Below are 27,585 nucleotides of genomic sequence, written 5' to 3' on the forward strand. Positions count from 1 at the left end.
AGAATACTTTGCTTTGTCTCCCCAGACTAGCCTCTTACCTTTGCCACTCCTTTGGAGATCTTCTAGACAGGTAATATACGTGGGCCCAATTCTGCTTTAGTTTCAAAGCCTAAACAAGATCAGCCAGGAATTGTCAACTAGTCAGACAAAACACCAAGTGCCAGATTACAGAAAAATGGTTTCAATTATCAAATGACATATGGAATATTAGGGATAAAATCTGTTCCTAAAACAGTAGCAAGAAGAGTTTGGCAGCGGAAGTACTTACCAAGAAAAGTGGTGTATTCCCCTTATGGGGCTGAGTTCAAGCAGAGGTGGGCATCTGCCTAGAGTTCTTTTGAGTTCCTACCCTGAACAGCAGTTGGATCCCATCCCATTTGATTCATTTCACACGTGCTTATCATTCAGCACTGTTGAAATTACAAATTCTCAACCCAAAGGACACATCCTTAAGCCTATCTTCAAAAACTCCAGAGTATTTTTTATGACGGATTATAACAATTTCCCTGTAAGATTCCCCCCACTCACCCAAATGTTTCCGACCCCCCACCCCCATTCTTTTCACTACCCCCCCGGAATCTGAAAGGAGGGTTTCCTCCTCCTCCTCTTCCCCAATTCTTCGTGCCAATAACCGTATGAAGTTCACGCCTAATACTTTAAAACAATGAAGCATAAAAATACAGGGTGACGTTTTCAAGCCATGAAAGAACCGCCGGAACGCGAGCGGCCGGAGAACATCAATCCTCGTATGCCAAAGGCAACCTCAAAGCTCTGTTTAACCCGGGAGCAAATCTTCCGATACGAGCGAGACCAACGTGCGCACGAGCGGGTTCACGCGAGGGATCCCCGCCGAGGTGAAGAAAAGCAGCTTCGGAGCTCGGTTACCGATGACGGCTCTGTTAGCCGTGTAGGGACCGGGACCGCCAACACCGCGCGGCAGAAGACGAGCAGCAAAGCGCCGCCGCTGCCGCCTTCGCCAAACGTTCCCAACGTGTGAGGCTAGATCCGGCTGGGCTGCCGCGGAGGGATCCCCGATCCGTGGGCGGAGGAGTCGAGTAAAGGGGGGGGCAGAGAAGGAAGGAGGCGCCGGCGCCGCGGCGGCCCGAGCCGCGGAGGAGGGGGGGCGGGGGAAAGGGGCACCAACATGGCGGCTCCATATTAACTTTCCCCCCCTTCGGCAGTGGCTGCCACCGCCGGCCGCCCTTTTCTTGGGTAGCCGTCATGCCGGGCATGATGGAGAAAGGAGCCGAGCTCCTGGTGGGCGCCAAGAACAGGGCGGCCCCCAACGGCACCAAGAACGGCGGTGGCGGCAGCAGCCCCGGTTCCAACGGGAACTTTTTCGAGCCGGAAAGCGGAGGCGGCTGTGGCGGCGGTGACAGCGGCGACGAGCACGGTGCGGGCTTTATCTTCCCCCACCCTTTTTTTTCTCCCGAGCGGGTAGATTTGGGCCTAGTCACGTCGCCCCTGTGCACTGGCTGGCTGGTGGCGACTGCACTGAGCTTCTATAGGTCTCTCTGTGCTGGGGTGTGTGCGCGAGCGCGCGCTCGTGCAGAAGGAGTGTGAGAGGTGCGCGCGCGATAGGGTCTACACGGTGTGCGGATAACGCGAGGGGGGGGGTGTTGGGTGGGCGCGCCTAGGCGCGCGCGTCCCCGATTTCCCTCGGGCGCGCGCGCGCTGTGCGCGTGCCTGCTTGTCCGTCTGTCCATCATCCTTCTATCCCGTGGAGAGTGGGTGTGCATTTTCACAATGGGCACACGTGTAATGCAACCGCAGCTCAGGCGCGGTACTGCATGGCATTTTACGTGTGTGTACAACTGTACACGTTTAGTGGCACATAACCTTGCAAACGAGTACGTTGTGGGTGTCTGGACTATGAAAGGATTGCCATGAAGAGTGGGACACGCAGGTCTAGCTACGTGCAGCCCTTTCTGTCTTGTTTTTCTCTGCTAGGAATGCACTCGAGACATACACCCACGCAACATTGTGCTACATCAGCACAATAAAGTAAAGGGGCCGTTTCTGTATCTTTCTAAATTTAATTTAGCACAATTGTTGCCTTTCTGGAAATTAATCCCTACCTGGAATGTTAAAGGGAAGTAGGCATTTCTTTTTCCGGTGTATATGTGGTGGGGGGAGTAATCTCTTTTTTCCTTCTTTCTTTCCTTCTCTCTCTCTCTCTCTCTCTCTCTCTCCCCCCCCCCCACTTGTTCAAGGCTTTGAGGCTATCAAAGCAACAAGGCTTGTGCTTATTGGTAATTGTCTATTGCATTGTCTGTGATGCTTCTAGATCACAATCTCCACATTTTAATTTGTAATGACTATACTTCAATCATTGAAGAGAAAGGCGTCCTTTCCCTTCCGCCCCTCTAAGAGATGCATTTATTTTTTCTTCCATTGCAGATGTAGGAATGAGGGTCGGAGCAGACTATCAAGCTCGCATCCCTGACTTTGATCCTGGTAAATATATATATATATATAGTTAAAATGTATTTGTAACTTGATATGTCTGATGTTTTCAAAAATGGGAGTTTATTGCATGTGTTCAGTATAATGAGAATAAATTCTGTTGAATATTATGTGAGTGAAAGGAGGAGAGTTGCTTTTGTGAAGGTTAAAGGTGTAGGATTTTCTTCTGCACCCCTCCCCCAAGGCTTTGTGCTGCTTGTTCGTGGTCACTGAAGGTTTGCAGAGCCAGCTTTTGATGTTTGGAAGTTGAAATAAGCAGGCCTTATGTATGGAGAAGGTGGGTCTTGTCTTCTAAGTAAGAAAGGAAAGATTTTAAATTTTCAAAAACTTAACCTGTCTTGCATCTAGTTTGAAAAGAGTAGTTTGAAAAGAGTATTTTATTCCAAGAATATTGAAAAACCATGCTGCCTTGATTTTCCGATATTTAAAAGTGGGGAGTAATGAAGTTTTCAATATAATAAGCAATACTTCTGTTCACCATGTGATGGAATAGACAAACTTGCACTTCTTGATACTGACTTATCTCAGTCTTAATTTGCATGTACTGTATTAGCAGGACATTACTATTATCCAAACATAGTCTTATTTCTAGCCATATGTACAAGGAAGCACTACTAACTCTTCCGTAAACCTGGACAATTTATGCCAATTGATTACTGCTGCCAGTAATGGCGCCTTTCTCTTGAAACTATTGCTTCATTCTAAGGTGATTCTGAATCTTTTGTTTTAAAGAAGAAGCAAACTGATTATCTTTTTAAGAAATATTTTATTATTGCTATTAAAATCTTATCAATTATAAATGTTTAATTTTATAGCTAGAAAACTGGTTTCAACAATAAAAAAAATTGGGTTTAGTTTTGTTGTACCTGTCATATGTACTGTTGGCTTTTGTTTCGATTCATCATATTTTAAAATATTGTCAGTGGTTGATAGAAAATTGTTGCTGGATTCTTGATTTTAAAAGTGCTTTGTACTTTTGCATATTTAATATAAATTAAATAATACCCTAAACAATGCTAGTAAAAGAAGAATTTACAAGTTGAAGTATTGTCCATTCTTAGTTTGTTGTGTTTCTTGTTTGTTCCCAGAAGTTTCATTGATATGCTATTCAGACATTTAACAAAAGTCACGCCTCTTTTACAACCTATTTGCCACTTCACAGCTGTTATTGTTCCTCTATGATGATAGAATCCCCAGTATTTAGTATAGTTGTAGATAATTTGAGAATGTTATATTTGTTTACAGTTCATCCATTTGGTCTCAATCAGTTAAAAAACTGATATAAGAGAAGCATAAACTATCAGATAGGTTGCTGAGGGCTGAAATGTTGAACACCATCTCGTAATCACCTAACTTTGATTATGTGTTCCATAAACCTTCTTGAGTCAAACGATTAATAATTTCACAGAACTGGGTATTTATAGGAAAATAGCAGTAGATGGCAACAACTTATCTAATAGCTTTTTCTCTCTGACCAATTTAACTTCCAGGATTATCATAATGTTTGTCATTTTAAAATACATGAGAAAATATTATATCCTGAATTTATCATCAATCTATTCATGTAAAATGTGGTATAAAAAGTGGTTTACACTATCGCATCCAAATTTCCTCTCAATCTTTCAATTACCCACAGCTATGATTAACATTTTGAACTACCTACCCATACTACAATGCTTCTTATACAGTGCTATTAAAGATGTACAGAATATTTTAAGGATGGATTGCCATTAGTATTTGGTGCCTATAGTGTGCCAGATTATAAGAATTATCTTGATTTCTCATGTAACCTCTTTCTCTAAATTTACTTTAATTTTTTTGCTTAATAGATTAAACCTATGGATGTTTTTTACCTAGTTGTTTTCTTTAATTGAATTCTCCCTACTATTTAAATTTTATCAATTTTACCTTTACCCTGTTTACTTTCTGATACTGAAAAGTATCAGTTGAATAGCAATAACAATAGCTCGTAGACTCATATCGCTTCATAATGCCTTACAGCTCTCTCTAAGCGATTTACAGAGTCCACATGTTGCCCCCAACATTCTGGGTCCTCATGTTACCCACCTTGTTCAGCATTGAACTGCTAGCAATGAGCAGAGTCAGCCTGCAACACTGCATTCTAACCACTGCATCACCACAGCTCTTATCATATATTACTGTATAAAATATGATATTATATTACTCATATATTTTCTGTTCATTATGGAATTTGAAGTATCAAAGTCTAAACATTTTCACATGAGAAATCACCGTTTGTGTTAGATGACATGTTACCTAAAGATATTTTCTTCATTTGCACTTATCCATGACATGAACATACTCTGGCAATCTTTTTTCTTTCTTTTTTCATAGCATTGTGTTCATCTTGACCCATACCTGAGATAGTTAAAGTTGCCCTCAGCTGCTCCTTGACAAAATAATACTTCCTCCTTTAAGCAGACAACAAGCTGTGGTAATTTTGCTGTGGAGTACAATCTGATATGTTTCATCAACTGAGTTCTTTTGGTAGGACTATCAAAAGATACCTATCAGCATGGCATCTATTGGACACTTTAGAGTGGTATGGAGTATATGGCTTTTCTCTCTAGCTTTTGGTGTAATTTCAGAGCTATTCTACATTGGGCAGTAGAAAGTGACTCTATCAAATTGGGCTCTCCTCTGCATCCTTGGGCGGGGAGGGGAGAGCCCAGCTTCAAAGCTTGGATGAGTATAACTAGCAGCTGATCAGCAGCAAAAGCAGAAAAGTTGCAGAATGATGCAGGATAGGCAAGAAAGAGAGAGGTTCCCAGTCATGCTTTATGGTGAAACTTCTCCAGTGCATGTTAACTTTTGTTTGGGCTGCTTTTGAACATAAGCGTAGTACTGTGCAGAGCCATGTCAAAACGGAGAGCAAGTATCAGTTGATAGTCAAACTCCCTTTGAATGGTGCTTATGCAAAATATATGTGCAGAATCAGAGCAAATTTCAATAAAAGACTAAACCTACCATTCTTACTTTCCCCTCAAGGCCTAGCAAAATCCCATGTTAAGGTGCTTATGCAAAATATATGTGCAGAATCAGAGCAATTTTCAATAAAAGACTAAACCTACCATTCTTTCCCCTCAAGGCCTACCACCATCCCATGTTAAGGAGAGAATTTGGTAAACAATTTCATGTCAGCTGGAGATATAATGGAAAGGAAAAGAACTTATTTCAGTCTCCATTTTAAAATGTCCAACGTGTCATAAAGAGAACACTGCAGATGTTGTATCTGTTCCAGGTTAGGTATTGCCTGGAACAGGGGGCAGCAAAATTTATGTCAGGACAGGCATATAGTATTTCAACTTTGTCAAAAGAAAGAATCCAAATCTAACCTGGGGACACAAGCAAAATGCAAAAAGAAATCTATCAGCAATTAAGAACAAATCAAATTATCTGAGTGGTAAAATATATAGAATTAAACTGTCATTTGATTTAAAAAAATGGGAAATTGAAGAATTTTCTTTGGTGACTTATAAAAGCTTTCACCAATAAGGTTTGCAGGGAAGCTAGGGCCAGGTGAAAGGAAAATCCAGAAAAGAACCCAGAAAATGTGTGGAGAATTAGTTTTTCTGTTTTTTACTGCGCTGTTGCTGCTACTACTACTATAACATCGTTCTTGTATTTTTTCTGAAATAGTTGAAGAAATGAAAAGATCATTATAAAATGTTTCCTAAAAGGTTCTTTTCAAATTAAGTTAAAAAATGTGTTATGCTTGGAAATATATCAAATTAACAAAATACATTATTAACATTGCTTAACATACTTATTTATTAATAAAAGAATTAACAAATTAACAAACCACGAAAGTAGAGTGAAGCTTATTCCAGACAAAATAGATTTATATCACATGCTAAAAGTTTTTAAAAGGCTCAGAAGTCAAATTGCTGGTAGTATTTTAGATTCAGAAAAACTGAAATGATTAGCTATCACTTTATATAGCAAATATTCCCTCTTTTTTTCTCAGCTTGTTTTGCCTTTGAAATGAATGCTTTTTGTATCAGTGGTATAACAGGAAACAAAGTCCACAATATATAACATTTTTCTTTTATTGTTTCAATTCCTTGTTTTCAGATGAGTTATTTGGTGTCTTTTTTCTGCAATTTGCAATAATAAAATATGCTAAATTCCTAGAACTGCTAGTTTTAAGTTGCAACAAAAATTTAAAAAATTTAAAAAATGTAAAGTTAAATTAAATCAATAAATGTAATTGCCTGATTCAATTATATGTCAGGTTCCAAACAGAAGGAAATAAAAGACAAACCTGGATGGCTGCTACCTTAGTTTAATTACTTCTTGGCACTCACTGACAATCACAGATGAAATTCTTGTTTGGGCTACTGCCCTGTGCTTCCCACCCAAATTTATCCATTAGTTATCACCACCCAACCAATCACACACTTTGCTCCCTCCCATGTGACCCGGAAGTTGGCTTATGTTTAATTCTTGAGTGTTGAGTTAATCCCCTTGTTATTTCCGGTTGGCCATGATGATGTCCTCCCCCAGCTATTCCCTCCCGTCAATCCTGTCAGTTCCTGGGAGGCTTGTCGAAGCAGATGCTGGGCTGAAACAAGGTTTGTGCGTTCCTCCCCCGATGAATGGCAGCTCCATGCCGACAGCACACTGAAGCTGACATTATATTTTTCAGTTTTATTTACTAAGAATATTTTACCTATTTTGCAAAGAATGACTTTATAACTGAAGAATTCTTCCAAACTATTTTTTCCTCAAAATTTGGGAAAAAGTGTTGTTGCTTTGAAATTTCTAGAAATGTTGTATTTCTAGATTAATCCTATGCAATATTTTAGCTCCAACATTATCTTATATAATTTTTAGTATTGTATAAAATGTATAAAATGTTCTTGAATTTTTAATACTGGTATTAAAATTTTTACAATAAAAATAAAAGTGTAATAATACAGCAGAGTGGTGGTTTGGTAATGTTATAGAATAATTACCTTTTCCTTCTATTAAGACTGAATTTTATTTTGTTACCCTTGTTTTGTTATGGCTATAATTACGTAATGCAGTATAGATACTCAGAACCCAGCTGTCTTCTCTTTTAGTAGTTATCTTCAAGGATATTATTTGAATTCCTCAACTAGAATACAGGTAGTCCTTGGGCTATAGCAGCAGTTGGGACCAGAATTTGTGTCACTAGGTGACATGGTCAAAAGGGCAATGTCACGTGACCACACTGTTTTTGGCAATTATGGCATTCCTGGTGGCCGCCATTAAGCAAGGATTGCTCATGAGTGCGACTTCCAACTTCCTGACAGCATTTCCATTGATTTAGCTTGTGGAAAGCCAGCTGGAAATGTAGAAATTGTGATCATGGGGACATTTCAACAGCTGAAACTACAAGGATCCATCATAAGTACCATTCATTCAGTGCCATCATAACTTTGAACAGTTGTTGAACAAATGCTTGTATTCCAAGAATTACCTGTGTTTACCTTTATGTCCTGGTTTTCTTCATTGATCATGTGATCATTTTATTTACTGACTTGCCAACTATGGTAATTTTTAGGTGCCACTACACAGAAATGATTCTGTGTGTCACTCAGATTTCATGTTGTATACCAACTATTTAGTCATTATTATATATATAATAAATGTATATTATAATACATTTATTTATTGCAATTTATATGGCTGCCATCTCAAATTCATAATTGAGCAGCTAATAATTTAATATACAGCTTTAATAAATATTCTCTATGTTTTCGGTAGTTATGGTGGTTCTAGATTTTATCTCAGTTTGAAGATATTAGTGCTTGTGATACTTTATTTCCTTGTTTTGAAAACATTCTTAGGCTTTTTGCTATAAGTTGGATTCAGAGTTAATCTTACTAAAACAGATACATTTAAATCAGCAAGTCATGACACATCCTTCTGTTTTCAGTTGATCTCTGAATGTGATTCCTTCCATATCCAGCAACACGTATATGAGGAAAGATTAGTGGGAAAAGATTAATCACTGTTCTCACAATCCATGATATCTGCATCTTGGGATGGAAGCAGATTTCATCTTTGATTACCAAATAGTCATGTTTATATAGCATCACAATTGCTTGGACTTTTATTGCTGACTGAATTCTACCTATATTAGATTAGGTACGTGCAACTGAGGTTGACAATCAATTGCCCATGTCTTGTTGACTACATATCCTATCTTTCTCTTTTCTGCCTTGGGAGACTTCTTCAGCTTCTCTTCTGATCACATTTCCGCATCATGCTTATGTAGATTTATTATTAAGCAGTGACTCCTTTCCTTGAGTGAGTATGCTATCTGGGATTTTTGGCCTAGGTTAGCATGATGTAGGAACACAGGACTTTGATTTCATTTGCTTTCATTAAACTAGGGAGTCTTTTTTTTTTAACTTTCTGTGGCTTCATTATCAGGCTTCTAGTTTAATGATGCAACAATCAAATGTTTATGTATCATGCCTAAGCTAGGCTAAGTGAACTATAGTCAGCATTTTAATCATGCATATTGAAGAAAGGGGCAGACAAATTAAATGCATAATCATGAGCTTGGATAAACAACGTGCAAATCTACCCCTTTTCCCCCCTATCAAGGGACTACTTGATCAGGAACTTAGTTGTAATTTCTTCTGTCATTTTTTTTAAAAAAAAATTATTTAAACATTTTATATGGCCAACAATCTTAAATACATAACTCTGGACAGCAAACAATCAATAAAAAAATCTATATAAAACTGTATCATCGTCAATACTCCAAAGCAAAGAAAACCTGAGGCATTATAATTACACAAAAATAGACAATGTGAATTGAGCTTGAGCTCCCCAACATCCTAGTCCTAATGCCCTAAGGCAGTGATGACTAACCTTTTTGCCATCGTGTGCCAAAAGCGGGGGGGAGCGCAGGGGGGTTGCACGCACATGTGCCCAAACCTTAATTCTATGTGCCCTGCCCCCATGCATGTGTGCGTAACCCCCCTGCGCTTCCTCCGCTTTTGGCATGCGATGGCTCGGTGGGCCTGGTAGGCCCGTTTTTCACCCTCCTCAGACTCCAGGGCCTTTCTAGGAGCCTGGGGAGGGCGAAAATGGCTTTCTCCTCCCCCCCCCCGAGGCCCTCTGGAGGCCAGAAACAGCCTATTTGCCGACTTCCAGGGCGCCCAGAAGGCCCGAAAATCAGCTGGCCGGCACGTGCATGTGCACCAGAGCTGAGCTCATGTGGCCACCGGTATGGCTCTGTGTGCCACCTGTGGCACGCTTGCCATAGGTTCGCCATCACGGCCCTAAGGGGAAAAAAAACCCCAACCCTAATGTTGTAGGTCTTCACAGCCTTTCAGAAGATACCAAGGGTCAAGGTGTTCTAAATCTCAGAGATGTGTGATAAGGTATGCCTGGTTAATCCCTCAAGACGACACTATTTAGTAGTGGGAACCTAAGAATGGCCAGCAGTTAGATCATTTTCTTTGCCCAGTCTCTGCTTTTGTCAGTTACCTAGTATGGGAACATTTATTTAGTGAATAATATGAGTGACATATAAAAATAAATAAATTCCTTCCCCCATCAGTGTAGCCCTAAAGCTTTCTATTCCGTTAGACAATTTTCATCTCATAATAGGATAAATTTGGAGCTAGTGGTAATCTTCAGCTCTAACACTTCACAGCATTTCTATTAATGATGTGAAAAACTAATAGCAGTCCTTCAGGAGGGATTGAATAGTTTTAGAATTGGAAATTTTTGCTTTAAGCTAATTTTTTTCCAAGATATTTTTGATGGCATTTAGTGATATGAATTAGTAATGATTCCATTTTCTGGGATATTTTTTACTTTCCAATCTAATCTAAAGCCCTGGGATTTTCTGGTGGCTTCCTATCCAAGTAGTAACCAGAGGTGATGCTTCATAGATTTTCAAGATAATCTAGAAGATGCTATTAGCTATGACAATAGTTAGAGAAGCAATTCCTTATTAATGTTAATTATTTTGCAAAGATAGATGATAATAGCTGTCTTCCATATGCATTAGCTATGTCTTCCCTGACATGGTGTTAAGAGCTTTACCTTAAGATAACTTTTTCCTAATAGGGATAAGAACTAAATGTATTATTCTAAATGCTCAGCACATGAATTTATTTTAGTTGTACCAAGATTGATTACTTTTGAAAGCAAAGTTCTCATTGGAGTGAATGCCATCCTATGCTACCTGAACAAGTTTTCCATTGTTTCTCTTTCATTACTTACAAGGTGAAAAATACAGGATAGTTTTGTCTAATTGCTAGTATAGCAATAAAACGTTGGATCAGGTTATGCTTTAGCTTTGTCTTCATAAATTTTAATGTTTTTATTATCTGAATTGAGTGTTCTTTGAAGTACTGAACATATTAACTTGTCTTTCAGGAGCTACAAAATACACAGATAAAGACAATGGAGGAATGCTTGTGTGGTCTCCTTATCATAATATTTCTGATGCCAAATGTAAGTTTGATAAACTGCATTAAATAGAATCCTGGGAATTAATATGTATAAGGATTACATCACAGATTATAAATCACAACATATAAAACATTTCATTGTACAGATTAATGTGAAACTGATGTGCAGGTGATAAAGCATAGTTTTTGCTCTCTCTATATATATATGATTAGTCAACAATCAAATTACCTCTGTGAATATTGTATTGATTTCTATTTGAAAATGCTACTTGGAATTTTATAATGTGCAGATGCATGTACTGCTTTCACTAAAAAAAATCATCAGATTTTTTTAAAATGTTAAAATACTTTTCAAAAGGTACATCTTGAGTGCTATTACAATTTTGTGTTTTGGCCTCAGTGCAATTAATAAGTTAAATTTTCAGGATGTAATTGTCTAGCAAAAATTATCCAATCTGGTAAAATACTGAAAATATATCCCTGCATTTCATATGAATACCCTTTCTAGATTGACAGACATATGATGTGACATAAAATCAGGCATAGTGACAAGCAATAAAATAATCTTCAGTATTATTTAATAATTTAATAATCTTCATGTTCCAGTGGACATGGACATCCTGCAACAGCAAACCAAATATATATATATGTGCTCAGTATTCTGATGCTTCTGAATCTGGAGTTTTAGATGGAGCATCGATTGGTTGAAGTGTATGCTGCTGAATTATAATCAATTAATGATGACTTAGAACAAAATAAAGTTAAATCACTATCAAAATAAATAACTGAAGTAAATAACACATCCTAATAGATAATGATCAAATAAATCTGATTCCAGGTGTCATTCAGTTCCCAGGGGTTCTCTGAAAGGATATAGCCTATATTAGCTTCCAGAATAAATAAATGTATTAATCCAACATGAATATATGTGTACACACTGTTATCATCTAGAGATGATGGTTAACCTTTTAGGTGCCAAGTGCCCAAAGCAGGTGCGCATGCACATGAATGCACGTGCGCATGCCTGAACCCTCAAAATGCAATGCCAGTGCCCCCCACACACGTGCCCTGCCCCATGCATGCACACGCATCCCCCATGCATGCACTCCGCCCCCCCTCCCCACACATATGCCAGCCCCCAGCACCCTGTTTTGGCTTCCAGGTTGGTGCAGGAGTCTTTCCAGGCCCATAATGGGGTGCATGGGCACAGCATGAGGCCCACCACACCCCATTTTGGGCCTGAAAAGCCTCCTGCACCACTCAGCGCATGCACCCTGCCCCCCCGCGCATGCGTCCCCCACATGCGCCCAACACATACGCTGCAGAGACCCAAAGACCACCTGGCCGGTGGGAGGCGCGCGCGCATGCACGGTACAGCTGGACTAGGGTGATGGCTGGCGTGCCCGCAGAGAGGCTCTGCATGCCACCTGTGGTATGCATGCCATAGGTTCGCTATCACGGATCTAGATACTTAGAATTTTTATGCAGTTTATCTCTGCCATGGTAACGTAAGAATATTATTTTGGTCAGAGGCTCATATATTTAATATGGTGTCCTTGCATGCTAATATATATAGCCAGTTCCATATATGGCATGACTGGCTTATGGATTCATGAATCCTTGTTTAATAGTCCCTTGCTTCAAAAGTACTTATAGATTCATGAATCCATGCTGCTATATTTTTCAGTTACCAAAAGAGGAAGGATTCCTAATTGTATAACTGTAGGATTTAATTCTTTTAAGAGTTAGATTTTAAGAGCAAAATGTTTTTTAAAAATGGGGGAAATGACAATTGAAATCATTTCAGTTTTGTCCTAGATTGTTGAATGCCATAGTACCTAATAAGTTTAAATATCTGCATCTTCATTCAGAAAATTAGTTGTTCCAGTGTTAGAGAAATGGCATCAAATTAACAAATATATCATATTTTCATGTTGCATATTTCGGGCATAAGTAAAGTCTGCCTTTCTAAATGAAATATTCTTGCTCCCTGGTTTTTATCAGACTTTCTGAACGTGTCACATTTATCTCTCCACATTAGTTTTATACTTTTAGCTCTCTTCATCTGATTCTTCTGTTTCCTTGCTACCTTATTTAACCATACAGAGATCTAAGCTGTTCTTCAATAAAGATCAACAGTGCAAAAAAGGAAACACTGCATTGAATCTCCTTGTATTGCACTCATATTTGAGTGTAATATTATTTCATTTGAAGCAGAAAAGAAGCTAGAAAGAAGAAAACTCAAAGTACCCATACAGCTGATGAAAAGGTGTTTAAAAGCTCTGGGGTAGTAATGAACTGGATTTTAGACTTTCCATAGAATTACTTCAAGATGGACTTTTTTGTGCTTATTGTTGGATTTTTACTGCACTTGAATCAATGTAGGATTGCAGTTTTGATCAACAGTTTTTTTCCATTCCTATAGAATCTTTTCAGTATATGCATTTTGTAGAGATGCGTATAATTGAAGCAGGATATAAAGATAAACAAATAAAATGATAATTAACATCAGCACAAATATATATTTCAGTATTTAAATAAACCAGAATGGAATAATATGGGTGAATGTAATCAGGATCCATGATCCTAAAAAAAATTTTTTTTCTGTAAATATATTAGAAAATAATTCTAGCATCCTTCTGTTACACAGTGGATGAATACATTGCTATAGCAAAGGAAAAACATGGATACAATGTGGAACAGGTAAGAGTTTAATTAGTACAAGACAATTTAGCATTTTTCTTTGCAGGACTTTGATAAGTCAAACTATATAATCATAAAATAGTGTGTATTGTTTGAGAAAACAGAAAAAAGTAATGTTCCATCTTCTGTTTCTTGTAAAGGAAGTAAAAGGGAAAAGAGGGACATTCAAATATCCCCAGGGAAGAGCTCTATAATAAAAGGGTCACTGGTAAAAGTCTCACTTCTGATATCAGCTAACCTAACTTCCAAAATGAGTGGAATGTAGTGTTAAACTTCAGATTCGATTTAAATATGAAAGGGGAAGATCTTCAAATTACCTCACTGTCATCTTATTTAGAAAATGAATGAAGCCTGTGGCCCTGTGGACAATTAAAATGTCAACTCCCATTAGATCCAGCCAGCATTGCCAGAGATGATGGAGCTAAATATTTTAGTCCCAAATTAGAGTTTTATTTATTTAAACAAGTATAGTTATTTCAGTATAAATATTACTTGAGTACTGTAGCCCAACAGATACTCTTCAACAATCTACTTGAAACTTCTTTGTAGAGGAAGAAAGGGAGGGGAAACAAGAGTAGGAGAGAAAGTTAGAAAGGAAGGAAGAGGGGAGGAGTGGGGGGAAAGGAAGGGGAAGGAGAGAAGGGGAAGGAGAAGAAAGAAGAAAGTGGAAAAGAATAGAAGAAGGGAGGGAAGGGAAAGAGGGGAAAAGGGGAGGAAGGGTTGTTGTGAAATAAGGAAGGTAGAAGAGCAACCCCAAGTATACTTTAAAATTTTAGGAGGAAGACTGAACAAATATGAAAATCAAAAGATAATATGTATGATTAATAATGGCCAAGAGATTGTACATTTGCGTATGTTTATGAGAAATTAAAAAAAAAACTTCTCCTTTGTGAGAATAATTCAATAATTTGGAAAAGGCAAAATTCATTTTTTTAAAGTAAACTCTTTGAACTTGATTGTAGTTCAGCGCAGGCTACAGAATGTAGAATATAAACAGAAGCAAGGGATTAAATGGCAGTTACGTTGTTTGCAATGATATACTGTACAATGTGAAACTTTCCATTTTTTTCTCATCAGAATATATAGTTTGCATTGGAGAAAGTATCAAAAACATTAAGTGCAGCTAGGAGGGTAAAATGTGCCTTCTGACAGACCATGAAACTTACACCTGTTTGGTTCTTTTTTAAAGGCACTTGGCATGTTGTTCTGGCATAAGCACAACATTGAGAAATCCCTTGCAGATCTCCCGAATTTTACTCCTTTTCCAGATGAGTGGACGGTTGAAGATAAAGTCCTTTTTGAACAAGCTTTCAGTTTCCATGGAAAAAGCTTTCACAGAATTCAACAAATGGTAAGGAAATAAACGCCCCCCCCCCCCGAGTATTTTACAAGGGTCAAGAGAGTAAGTGGTATATGATTGAAGAAAGGCAAACTACAGTATGGCATGCTAAGAAGCATATTTTTCTTTCCCAAATAAAAATTAAAAATTCAATCTGTTTTATAGTGGGCATATACAGAAACTAAACTGAAAGGAAAAATTCAAATTCATTGACATAATACAATAATAATGCCATAGAAAAACAGTTCCCCCAAATTAAAGATTCTCCAGATAGGAGTTCAGAAATATCCAGAATAAGTGACATAAATCTGTAAAATATGGAAATTAATAAAAATGTACAAGTATTAAAAGAAATTTTAAAAAATTACAAAATGGATGAAAAGATACAAAATCATATTTCCTGTTGATTGCGTTTAAGAACATGAGAATAAAAGAAAGGTGAAGTGAAATAGTAAATAAGCTTCTGTTAGGAAAATTATCATACTGAAAGTACTTGTCTCTGTTCTGGGGAAAGGAAGTAGGATCATTGCAAAAAACTGCAAAATCCAAGTGATGCAGGTACACTCAACCAGTCTCTTCTTAAAAGCAGTGTAGAGACAGATACAGAGAGAGAGAGAGATTATATTAATGTATAATATTTCCAATGATTACTTGTTATTGGTTAAATTGTGCATTTGGTGCTAATTAAAACTGACCATATACTTAACTAATTAGTGGAATACATATTGGTGTGTTATTTATTCTTTTTCATTTATAAAAGTTATAAATGAAATGTATTCATTCCAAATTTCTTTTTTTCAGTTGTGAAGATGTATTTAACAGTAATATAAATCTGTCTTTCAAATTCCATCCCTTAACAGAAACTAGAATCTGAGCCGACTTTAGCTTTAAAAAATAAACTTTAGAAGCAAAGGGAAATACTTGTGAGTAATTAGTAATAGATTTATAAGGCTAATGCTATTTCATCAGAATTAATGATTAAGGTAAATTCTGCTTTCTAAGATTAAGAAATAATATACATAAATATCCTATTTTCTATCAAATAAGAAGATGGACCTTTTATGGCAGTGTTTCTCAACCTTGGCAACTTTAAGATATGTAGACTTCATTTCCCAGCCAGAATGGTGATTGGGAAAGTCTGGTATTTGAAGTCCACCCATCTTAAAATTACAACTTATGGTTTAAGGTTTTTTTCACACATACTAAACTATGTGCCAATTTTCCCATAGCATTTATAACTAGTGTCTGCATACTCTTACCATGTTTCAGCTTCCGGACAAGACTATTGCAAGCCTTGTAAAATACTACTATTCCTGGAAGAAAACACGTTCTAGAACAAGTTTAATGGACCGCCAGGCTAGAAAACTAGCTAATAGAAATAATCAAGGTGATAGGTAAGCAATGCAATGCAATGTGTTTTAAACAAGTAATCTGTTTAAAGAGAGTAGGCGTTCTGTTTGTTTTTGTTTATCTTTGACTATTTCTAGTTGAAGGGAATAGGTTCTGTGCCAGTTTTGCCAATTTTGGTGCTTTCAAGTTTGTTGAAAGTATAGGTCCCAGCACCGCAAACACTGAAATTCTGGGACTTAAGAGTTCCCAACATTTCTGGAGGACTTCCAGCTGGGGAAAACTGTTCTATTTCTCTCTATCTGTTTTGTTAAGCAGATGGAAAACCCGCTTCCATCACAACATAGAAGCTTCCATCACAACATTATATCACAACATAGAAGTTGTTAAATTATAGCCACAGATATTTTTGTGTTATAACCAGTGAAAATAAAATGACATGCCATATACAGCATTTTTGACCTGGTGATCTCACATATATAGTTTTTCTATTATTAGAAATAGCTGAACAAACACTTCGTAAAGTACCCCCTCCTTTCCAGTTGAGTCTAAAAACTATTTAGACATTTCTAGATATCTTACAAGGTAGACAGGGTTTCTTTAAGATTTTTTAACAGAGCCTGTTTCTATAATTACGTGGATTTGTTTTGATCATTGATAAAAGCAATATAATTTTAAAAACTTCACACAAGGCAATTCACATTTTCTTTCCTATGCATGCATACAAGACCACAGCAATCAATTGTGACTATAGTGAATGGTAGTCAATATTTCTGTTTCACACTAGACTTCATTTGTAACTAATTCAGATTTCTGAACAGATAACATATCCATAGTTTAGGGAATACTACTAGTACGGGTACTGGTTTTTCCCTCAACCTTTTTGCTAGTTTTCACAAAAGTGAAATGCTTTTTCCTACCCATTCCAATGTTTCTGATTGCAGCATGGCACATGATACTGTATTATGAACTAAATATTTCAATCATCTTTTAGCCATTCCAAAGCAGGTATTTTCTTAGGAAAATTATTAGATGATTGTGTGAAGTCTCATACATTTTATACCTTCAGAGAAGGTATCCTTAATTGCAGATTTCTTGTAAAACGAGTAGGGGTTTTAAACAGTCTTGCACATGAGACTTGAGATATTTTAAATAAATAGGATATGTTTTAATTTATTCAGTATGGATATATTGCTTAAAATTATTTTAAAACTAATATTCATGTAATAAAGACATTAAATTTTAATAATTTGTAGTTGTGCAATAACTGAATTAGTATTATTTAAAATTAAAGTGACATTTTAACATGTAGAATACAATAAACATAAAGTCTATTTGAGCACTTAGGGCATTGAGTTGTGAAATTAAATATTGACTAATCATTTTCAATCCTCAGTGATGATGATGTTGAAGAACCTCACCCTATGGATGGAAATGATAGTGATTATGATCCCAAAAAGGAAAGTAAAAAAGAGGTAATACAAACTGAAGTTAAATTGTCGCCTGAATTGGAGGTCCTGTTTTTATTGCTATATTTTGCTCTTCAGATGCTGCAATCAGTGATAGGGATATTATGACATCGTAAAGGAACTTTAGCAGGGATTTTCGTCCTCTCCCTCACCCTGCATTTATGAGCAGAATTTAAGTTTTATGAGGTTGCTGAGATTTAACGTAATTAATTTCTTTTCCTGAAAATAGCAATAGCACTTAGACTTATATACCGCTTTACAGTGCTTTATAGCCCTCTCTAAATGGTTTACAAAGTCAGCATATTTCTCCCAACAACTTGGGTCCTCATTTTACCTACCTTGGAAAGATGGAAGGCTGAGTCAACCTTGAACCTGGTGAGATTTGAACTGCCAAATTGCAGTCATGGCAACATAATGTTTGAGAACTCCCAACTTACCTGATCACACGTCAGCTATGTGTCCTGTTTTTGCCAAGGAAAACCTATACAGCTGGTTTTATTGTGTTGTCTGATATATGTGATATGAAAAATATGTGTTAAAGATTTTAGAAAAACTGAATAATAAAGTGATATAATTAATGTTATAATTTGTTTTTAAAATACAGTATCATGTTTAATTTAAATAGAAACTTTTTGAACATTACAGGGGAATCATGAGCAGCCTGTGCAGTCCAGCAAAATAGGATTAGGTAGAAGAGAATATCAAAGTTTGCAACATCGTCATCATTCTCAGCGCTCTAAATGCCGTCCTCCAAAAGGCATGTACTTAACTCAAGACGACGTGGTAGCGGTTTCATGTAGCCCCAACGCCGCCAATACGCTTCTTAGGCAGCTGGATATGGAGTTGATCTCATTGAAGCGACAGGTATTTTAATTATCAGGTTTACTTGGGGGGTGGTTGTGTTTTTAATATTTTAGGTTCTAGTAAACAGGGAAATCTGAAACATGCCTATGGTAGATTAAAAATACATTCAGTGTGTGAGTCTCTGGTTATTAAAATAGATTCATGAGTTGAGACTTCAGCATAATTATTAGTTTTCTCAAGACCACATAGCAGTAGCAATAGCACTTAGACTTATATACCGCTTCATAGTGCTTTACAGCCCTCTCTAAGCGATTTACAGAGTCAGCATATTGCCCCCAACAATCTGGGTCCTCATTTTACCAACTTTGGAAGGATGGAAGGCTGAGTTAGCTTTGAACTCATTAGGATCAAACTTCTAGCAGTGGGCAGAGTTAACCAGCAATACTGCATTCTAACCACTGTGCCAAATAGCCCTGCTTCAGGGGTGAAATCCTACCTGTTCGGAGTGGTTCGGCCGAACCGCTAGGGATTATGGGCATCAGTTCGCTGAACCAGTATTAATTACCCCTCCTTGGCCCCACCCACCCACGCCCAGCCAGTCGCCGCTCACCTCTTCCAGGCGCTTGATATTCCACAGAATTCAATGTTAAATGTAGCAGAGAGAATGCTAACTTTTCTCCCTCCATTCAGAACGGAGCTGCTGCAGCCTGTCCCTTTTAAAGTAGTCTCCAGGAAGGAGGGGGATGGGGGGGAGCAGCTGGAATGGAGCCATTTTTGTGAAAGGCAGGAAAATGGAGAAGGGGATTTTCCTGCCTGTCATCCATTCCTCAATCTCAGCACAGACTGAGGGAAGGATGGTAGGCAGGAATATTCCCCTCCCGATTTTCCTGCCATTCGCGGCAAGGAGTGACTGGGAGGGGAGGGGCCGGTGAGGAGCCCCTCAATGTGAGTGATGTCAAGTTGGCCACGCCCAACCAGTCACATGACCTCACCCAACAAGCCACGCACACACAATCGGTAGGGGAAATTTTTTAATTTCACCACATATGTGGTGCTGTTGGGGGGGGGGGCTGAAAGGTGGGAAGCCATGTGGGAAGGAGAAGGTCCTGCATTCACACCTTGAGGACTGTGTGCAAAGAAGTGGAAGGGGGAAAGGAGAGTCCCCCCTCCCACTGGCAGTATCACTGACAGAGTCCTCTTCCTTTTTTGGAGAACCAGTAGCGGATATTTTGAGTAGTTGGGAGAACCGGCAAATACCACCACTGGCTGGCCCCAGAGAGTGGAGGGAATGGGGATTTTGCCCCTGCCATGCCCACCAAGCCACGCCTACCAAGCCACACCCACAGAACTGTTAGTAAAAAAAAAAATGGATTTCACCACTGCCCTGATTCTTAACTAGGTATAAGCAGATAACGATGTTGGTCTCAGGTTTTATGCCAGGAATTCAAGATCTTGTTGGAAGCCACCATTTTATTTCTTGCTGTTTATTTTATAGTTTCTATATGCCACCTCAATTAATATAGATTCTAGGTGGTACACAGAAAGAAAATACAATCCTAAATCCACATTAAAACAAACAATACTAATAATATTTAGATAATCTCACACATTTTACTAATCAGGTTTATTCTTTGTGTGTGGAAGCAGGCAATTGCTTTGCTCCTTGAAACAAGCTTTGTCTCTTCAGAATTTTATTTTATATCATTTCATTTCTGCTTAAGGCCTTTGATTTAATTTTCAAGTAATCACTTAGCAGTGGATATTTACACTATTTTATAGCAGCTAATTTCCATTCCTGTTTTGTTAATTGCACAAGGTCCAGAATGCTAAACAAGTAAACAGTGCACTTAAGCAGAAAATTGAAGGTGGAATAGATGAATTCAAACCTCCTGAGGTGAGTCACTGAAATGTAGGTGAATTTTCAGTATTGCTATTGTGCTGGGAACTGAAGAGAATTCTGAAAGTATTTTGCTTTGATGAAAAAAAATTGATAGGAACCCCATATTTTAAAGCATGTTTAAAATGTATCTAAAATATTTTATATGTTTTATTGAATGACATTTCATTCAATGCAAGTTCAAAAGCAAATTTCATTCCGTCATAAAACAAAGATTTTAACACTTAAATTACAGAATTTAACACTTATTTACTTTTTGAAAGGGTTGTTCCAATTGTACCTTTACCCTAGATTGTAGCCATTAGTTGGCATACAAAAATCGAGTGGAAATTTCAGTGTACTTGCCAGTCTGTATGAGTGATTGTCTCATTTGTTTCAACTCTCGAGTGGATTAGGCCTATAAGATCTGTTGCATTAAAAAAGAATGGAGACAGCACCTTCTTACAGGAAGGGCAATAGCTCAGTATCAAATCAGTGCATTGCAGGTAGAGGGTTCCAACTTCCAAATGTCCCTATCATTTTCATGTAAAATTTCAAAGAATTCTTGTTTAAACTTTGAAGAATCAATGCTACCTTTAGATAATATGTTTTGGATGACAGTTGTTATTACTTTAGCTAGCATGCCCAGTAGCAAGGGTTTGTGGGAGTTGTGTTCAGAATATCTAGAAAGCATCAGTTTGCCTATCACAGAGATAGACAAAGAATCTAATGTTTTAAAAGATATTTTTGTATTCCTAATTCAGTTCATGGAGTTCTGGGTAAAAGATATTAAGCTACTGAAATTGGCAATCTAGGTAATTGAAAGGTGGCCTTGTGGCTGAAATTTTCACGGTTTTCAGATATTTAATGGTTTGCTATGTGCTGTCATTCTTTGTTTCTTAATAGGCAAATCAAAAAATAAATGCCCGTTGGACAACAGAAGAACAACTTCTTGCAGTTCAAGGTACATTAGTGTTACTAATATTTTCTTTCAGGTTGTAATTCTTGACATTTAAAAAAACATTTTTTAAAAAATGTGGCCATGTGTACTTGTGTTTGTTGGGGCAGGAAAGAGTGGCAAGTGAGGAAATACATATCATGATACAAATACCACAATATAGATATTTTCATTCACATTTTGGAATGCTAATAAATAAGGATGGAATTTGCACTGTGACATAATTTCATCATTTTAAAGTCAGAAAATATGGATAATATGACTAGTTTAAAATAGAATTAAGGAGGTTTTTTCTATGCTGCCTTATTAATACAAATGCTTTAAAACCTGTCAGGCATTACAGTTTATTCAAAAAATATAAATAAAATGAAAATAATAAGTTGCAAGATAAAATAGAGAGCATAGATTCAGAGCGGCTCACCCATCACAATTGTGAGGATCCTCTTTGCTTAAAAGGAGGTGCCCAACTGCAAAAAGATGGGATGATTTTCCCAGTGGATAAGGTGGAAACGTTGAGGTGTAGACATTGTTTTGAGAAGCAGTCTTGCTAAAGAGACTTCTGTTAAAAAATCGTCACTGAAAGGTTTCATCTTATTTTTAAAATACAATTTAAACATTTATCTGGAATATTGAAGATACTGTCACAATTCTGCATATACAAAAAAAAACCATTGGTTAAATTATTTTTCTTGGCTGAAGTTCTATATTCATTTCCTTAGTAATACACCCCTTTGAACTGATAGAATAGTATTGGTCGGTGAACTTATTTCATGGACATTCTGAGTCTCTATTTCAGTATGTTATTTCATTCAAAGGAGTAACATTTCAGTCTGGAATAATCTCTGGAATCATATCATGACTTCCAGTGGATTAGTGGAGTACCAGAACTTTAGAAATGGATTTATAATCATTTCTAAAATGGTAGGCATCAGTAAATTTTTAATCAAGGCTGTTTTGAGCAGGGTATGACATGCCTCTGAAGTCTGTGCACTGAGCAGTTCCCATTGATAAAGACCATCAGGTTCCTGATATTTATAAGGAACAGGGCTGGCTGAATTAGCCCTAATTGTTTAATAAAATACTCACTCACTTAGCCCTATTATCACTTTAATTGAACGGATTGAACTATTTTAATTGCTTTTTCACACAATGAGATTGCTCACTGATGAATTTGCTTATCAAATAAATGAAACAGGCACCACACTTCGCTGTTATTTATTCACCCAGACTTCTTTTATATATAGGGGCCTATGTGAATCCATGATAGCAGGCCATGCAAAAGTATGCAAAAACTCAAGACACTCCACTGAAAGAAGAGGGCTTTTTTCCCACAGAAATAACTAATGAACAATTATTCTGGTTGTGATTTACCTAATTAAAAAGCTTTGAGTGAGATAAATGTTACAGTGAATGAACTGTGGTACTCTTAGAACTAATGGTATTCACAATATGACAATTTGATCAGTAAAATACACCAACTACAAACAATATTACAGTGTTTTCCCCTGTGATCAATCTTTATAGAAGCACTACTGCTTTTAAAATTGGGGTTTCCTGTCGTAGAGGACATATATATCATGCAGATTTCTACTTATTAATTTGAATCTTAATTATTCTTTTTTAAGGTGTCCGCAAATATGGTAAAGATTTTCAAGCTATTGCTGATGTAATCGGCAATAAGACTGTTGGCCAAGTGAAGAACTTCTTTGTAAACTACAGGCGTCGTTTTAACTTAGAGGAGGTATTGCAGGAGTGGGAAGCAGAACAAGGAACCCTGGCTTCTAATGGTGATGCTTCTGCTTTAGGGGAGGACACAAAAAATGCTAATGTGTCATCAGGAAAAAGTACAGATGAAGAAGATGAGGTGTGTTTCTGTGTACCAAATCTTAAATAAGCACAAGTTCAGAAATGGCATTTACATTTCCTATCACAAAATGTAATATTTAACTCTAAATGGAATGTTCAATTAACAGTGTCAGAAGCTTAATGCTCCTGATTTGTAGAGCTCTCTCCTCATTGGGATTATGTAAGCCAAACACTTCCAATCTGGGCTGCCTCTGGTTCTTCCCACAGTTCTAGTGATACTACTAATATGAAAAATATAGCTGAATAATCCTGAATAGTATTAGATTCTTTTTTTAATATTGAAAATTTTATTTCCTTACATTGCTAAATAATTTAGAACTGGTTGTTTTCAAAGAAGGGTTTCTTAGCTACAAATATGGCCAACCTAACAGTGCTTTCCTGTTTCTGAAGGTAGCAGCTACCCAAATTGCATGATTATGAAGAATGGCTCTTTTACATATTTTATCATTTTATTTATAGGCCCAGATCCCACAGACTCCTCATTGTGTAGGGTCTTCTCCACCAGCCCAGGCGTCTATTCCAACACCAGCAACCCCTGTAACAACTTTGAACCAGCCTCCTCCATTGCTTCGTCCAACCCTTCCGGCTGCTCCAGCTCTCCATCGTCAGCCTCCACCACTACAGCAACAAGCTCGATTTATTCAACCAAGGCCAACCCTAAACCAGCCCCCCCCACCACTCATCCGTCCAGCTAATTCCATGCCTCCTCGCCTAAACCCAAGACCAGCACTGTCCTCCACTGGCGGGCCACAGCCACCTTCACTTATTGGAATCCAGACAGAATCACAGTCCCCGCTGCATTAAACAAATAGGACAGAACTATGGTAATTAAAGTAGTATCAGTGTCTATTTTCCGCAGCTAATGAAGAGGTGAAGGGAGGGAAAGCAAGCTTTCCACAGTATTGAACTGTCACAAAGAAGAAGGTGGAAGTGGATATATAATATGTGAATGATCTGAGTGAGAGAAACTTCAGTGCAGTAGATTATTGCAAAGAAAACCATGTCTACAAAGTCAGCATTTTACAAAGCTAACTTCTTTTTAAAAAAGAAAAGAAGAAAATTCACTGCACTATGACTTCAACTGGTTTTTAGTCTATTTATTTTATAAAATCCTTTGTATTCAACTTCATGGAAGTAAACCATCTGGATAGTGTAAGAGTTTCAATTTAAGATTCAAACAGGGCTGTAAATGTTGATAAACTGGGGAAATTATTTTTACATTTTCCTATGTTAGGAGCGCAAGTATTACTGACAAGCCTGCCATTCAGATTTTGACAAATACCACCACTTCGTACATTTTTCTAGGCTTGTATTTTCTATATTTCTTCATAATGTACTTTTCTTCAGTCTACTTGTTGGAAAAGTCTTGAAGAGTGCAAAGCTAAGGTACTAAAGAGATTCAGCTATATATGTGGTCTTCTGATACTGGAAACATGACTTGCTAGTGCAAACTCTGATAGACAGCAAGTGAGTTACCATTTGCATCCAACACTAGTAGTCAGGCGGCTAATAAAGTCACAGTTGTCTTCTTTTTAATAAACTTTGTAATACTTCTTCTTACCTGAAATTTTATTCTATTAAGTTCTGGAAATAATTTAGCAAGGAATTCTGAATTCCATACATATAGGGGCACAGTGAAGCAGTCAAATATTTAGAATGTTTCCTGCTTCATTTCTTGGGACACTTCAGTCTCTTTTTGCTGTTCCTTGCCAGTGCATGTCCCCTCATTTTTTTTCTTGGTATCAAAAAATATGCCAATTCATACTTTACTTAATCAGTTGGAGTTTAACTTTATTTAATCAGTTGGAGTTTATAATCAAAGTGACATGCTTTTAATTTTGGGCAAGAAATACCAAGCCATGAAAATCTATTTTCTGAAAGATGTGCATCTCTTTAATAGAATTGACTTCCCCACTTCTTACTAAAGCAACAGTGTTTTAACTTTCAAAGTTAAAATTCAGGACGATTTCATGTATAGCAAAGCTGTACTAGTCCCTTATGTACTGCATTTTACAGCTCAAATATCAAAGCTTTTAGATCAACACTTTATCATGATTAAGGTGTTAAAGGGATTTGCCCATTAACTTTCACGTTCTTAATTTTTTAAAATTCTTATTTAAATCAAATTTCATTTGTAGTATATTAAATAGAAATTCCTTCAATGGATGTCTCTTGTACATTATCTGTATCCAACCAGAGTGTTTGGTTTTTAATACTGGCTTTTCAGTGGGGAGGGGGAAACATCACTATTCCTAGAATTCTTGGTACTTCGCTATATTTGATCTTTGGTTCCGATGTCAATATTATTCCACTGGAATTCTTCCAATCTGCCGTAGTCCTGTTTGTGCATTTTGGCATAACTCTCTAAATACCAAACTATTAACAATGCATCTTCAGTATTTAAATATGTAGATCAGGTTTCCCAGTGACTGTATTGTCCTTTTTTTTTTTTTTTTTTGGCTAACTTTTGTCTCGTCTCTTGTTGCTAGAACTTCAGTATGCAGAAGATTGGGTGCTGCCATTTAAATGGCAATTTTAGACTATCGAAACTATAACTGGGCACTTGTGTGTTTGGGTATGATGGTATGGTATGTAGTATAATACTGCTTTTACATACGCTATGCCACACAGTGACAAAATGTTTAGCATTTGTAGTACTGAATATGTACATAGCAAAATGTTGTCCTTTTAAAAAATTGTGTGCTTTCCAGATTATGTGCATACAGCTTGCACGTCCTGTTTTGGGTAGGGGGTTGTGTTAAGCAGTGTTTTTGCCTGGAGGAGTGAAATGCTTGCTGCTTAATCAAAGAATTAAAGTTTCCAAGGAATCTGTGTCTATTTTTATGTACCTTGTAATGGTTTAAGATACTTAGGCCCTATACTGTGATTCTCTTCTAAATTCATTTATATTTTTTTAAAGATTAGAAATAAAACTATACAATTTTTTTTCATTTCAAAGAAGTTTTCTTTTTGGGCAATATTATAAAAATCTAGTTTGACTTTGTACCATTTCTACAAACCACAATCTATTCATCTTGGTTTATTTTTGTCACTTTATAAAATGTAAAAAAATTTGCACTCCCTTTTAAGTTGGGCAAAAATTTATTTCTTACAGTGGTTATGACAAATGTAACTTTGCATCTTCTTTTTATGTACAGTTTTCAGTTACAATAAAGAAATATAAAAACTTTTAAATGAATGGCCATCTATAAGGCCTATGTGTATATTTGGAAAAAATATTTCTAGGCTAAAGTATTACATGGTTGGAAAAGAGGTTTGTGACTATACATGCAGACTGGATACTTGATAATATCCTTTTTTAATTAATTATAAATTTAAAATGATGGAAAACTAAATTCTTGATATTGCAGTTATAATATATTCTTAAACAGAAAAAAAGTAAGTGCTGTAAGACAGGTATGTGGGACACACGTATAGCTTTTAGAATATAGGATTGCATAATTTTGAAATGGTTAGATTTATTCTTAGATCCATTAATCTGTCACAACTGAATAATATATATAACAACAATAGTAATAAAAATCAAAGATTAGAGAAAAGTATGAACTATTCTGAAGTTAAGCTAATTAATGAAAGTTAAGAATACATTAGAACAATCTTGAACTTTCTGAAGAGATTTTCTGTTAAAAGTGGAGTATAAGCATAGAAAAGACTTCCATCAAATAGCTTTCTAATACTTCCTGGCAAAATCATTCAGAGACTTGTGGCAATTGGATTTGCAAATTCATTTGTTTTGCTTTCTATATTCTATATTCTTCCCTCAAAGATGCCAAAGCTAACACTATGTATAATCTCCTCTGATCATTATGCAAATAGATTTAAAAGAGAAGGGAATATTGAAATAATAAAAAAATGTGTTATCAAGAATTTTCTTCCATATTTTTTCTTTCTTTCTTTCCCAAGCCCAGTTATGAATATGGTAGATAGCTGGTTGTTTATTCATGCATGTTTGTATTGTTTATATCCTGCCTTTTTATTATTTTTTACAAATAAGGCAGCAAACATCCAACATACCTCCTCCTATTTTCCCCACAACTAACCTGTTGGGTTGAGAGAGTGACTGACCCAAGGTAATCCAGCTGGCTTTTATGGCTAAGGCGGGACTGGAGCTCACAGTCTCTTGCTTTCTAGTCCGGTGCCTTAAACACCAGACCATATATAACCTTTATTAATAACAATTTGGCACTTTACTGCTGACATACGTATTAAATTTATATGCTATCCATCTTGTTATCCAAAGCGACTAGGTGGCTTGCAATAGAATTATGAAATCCAATCAAAATGACAAAAATAGTACTGAATGCTCC

General features: G+C 36.9%; 1 protein-coding gene across 3 annotated transcripts; it reads left to right on the forward strand.

The window, feature by feature from the left end:
- Positions 1–1,126: 1,126 nt before the first annotated feature.
- RCOR3 (REST corepressor 3) lies at positions 1,127–26,452 on the forward strand. Of its 3 annotated transcripts, XM_070932372.1 has the most exons (12): positions 1,127–1,393; positions 2,401–2,457; positions 10,861–10,938; positions 13,546–13,598; positions 14,788–14,949; positions 16,207–16,331; positions 17,681–17,759; positions 18,399–18,617; positions 20,374–20,451; positions 21,340–21,397; positions 23,017–23,255; positions 23,717–26,452. In XM_070932372.1, exons 1-12 carry the CDS (start codon positions 1,222–1,224, stop codon positions 24,059–24,061), a joined length of 1,665 nt encoding a protein of 554 aa, XP_070788473.1. In that variant the 5' UTR covers positions 1,127–1,221; the 3' UTR covers positions 24,062–26,452. The 3 variants fall into 3 exon arrangements, with proteins under 3 accessions (XP_070788473.1, XP_070788476.1, XP_070788475.1); XM_070932375.1 differs by lacking the exon at positions 23,017–23,255 and having other exon boundaries at positions 23,717–24,041; XM_070932374.1 differs by lacking the exons at positions 1,127–1,393; positions 2,401–2,457; positions 10,861–10,938 and adding an exon at positions 13,143–13,164.
- Positions 26,453–27,585: the final 1,133 nt, after the last annotated feature.

This window comes from Pituophis catenifer, unplaced genomic scaffold, assembly GCF_029215685.1.
Source record: "Pituophis catenifer annectens isolate HBS135680 unplaced genomic scaffold, rPitCat1.0.hap2 SCAF_1, whole genome shotgun sequence".
Classification (NCBI taxonomy): Eukaryota; Metazoa; Chordata; class Lepidosauria; order Squamata; family Colubridae; genus Pituophis; species Pituophis catenifer.

Coding starts and splice junctions, on each gene's coding strand:
- RCOR3 (XM_070932372.1), top strand. CDS start 1,222: ATGCCGGGCATGATGGAGAAAGGAGCCGAGCTCCTGGTGGGCGCCAAG. Junction 2,458..10,860: donor CATCCCTGACTTTGATCCTG/GTAAATATATAT, acceptor CTTGTCTTTCAG/GAGCTACAAAATACACAGAT. Junction 14,950..16,206: donor TTCACAGAATTCAACAAATG/GTAAGGAAATAA, acceptor ACCATGTTTCAG/CTTCCGGACAAGACTATTGC.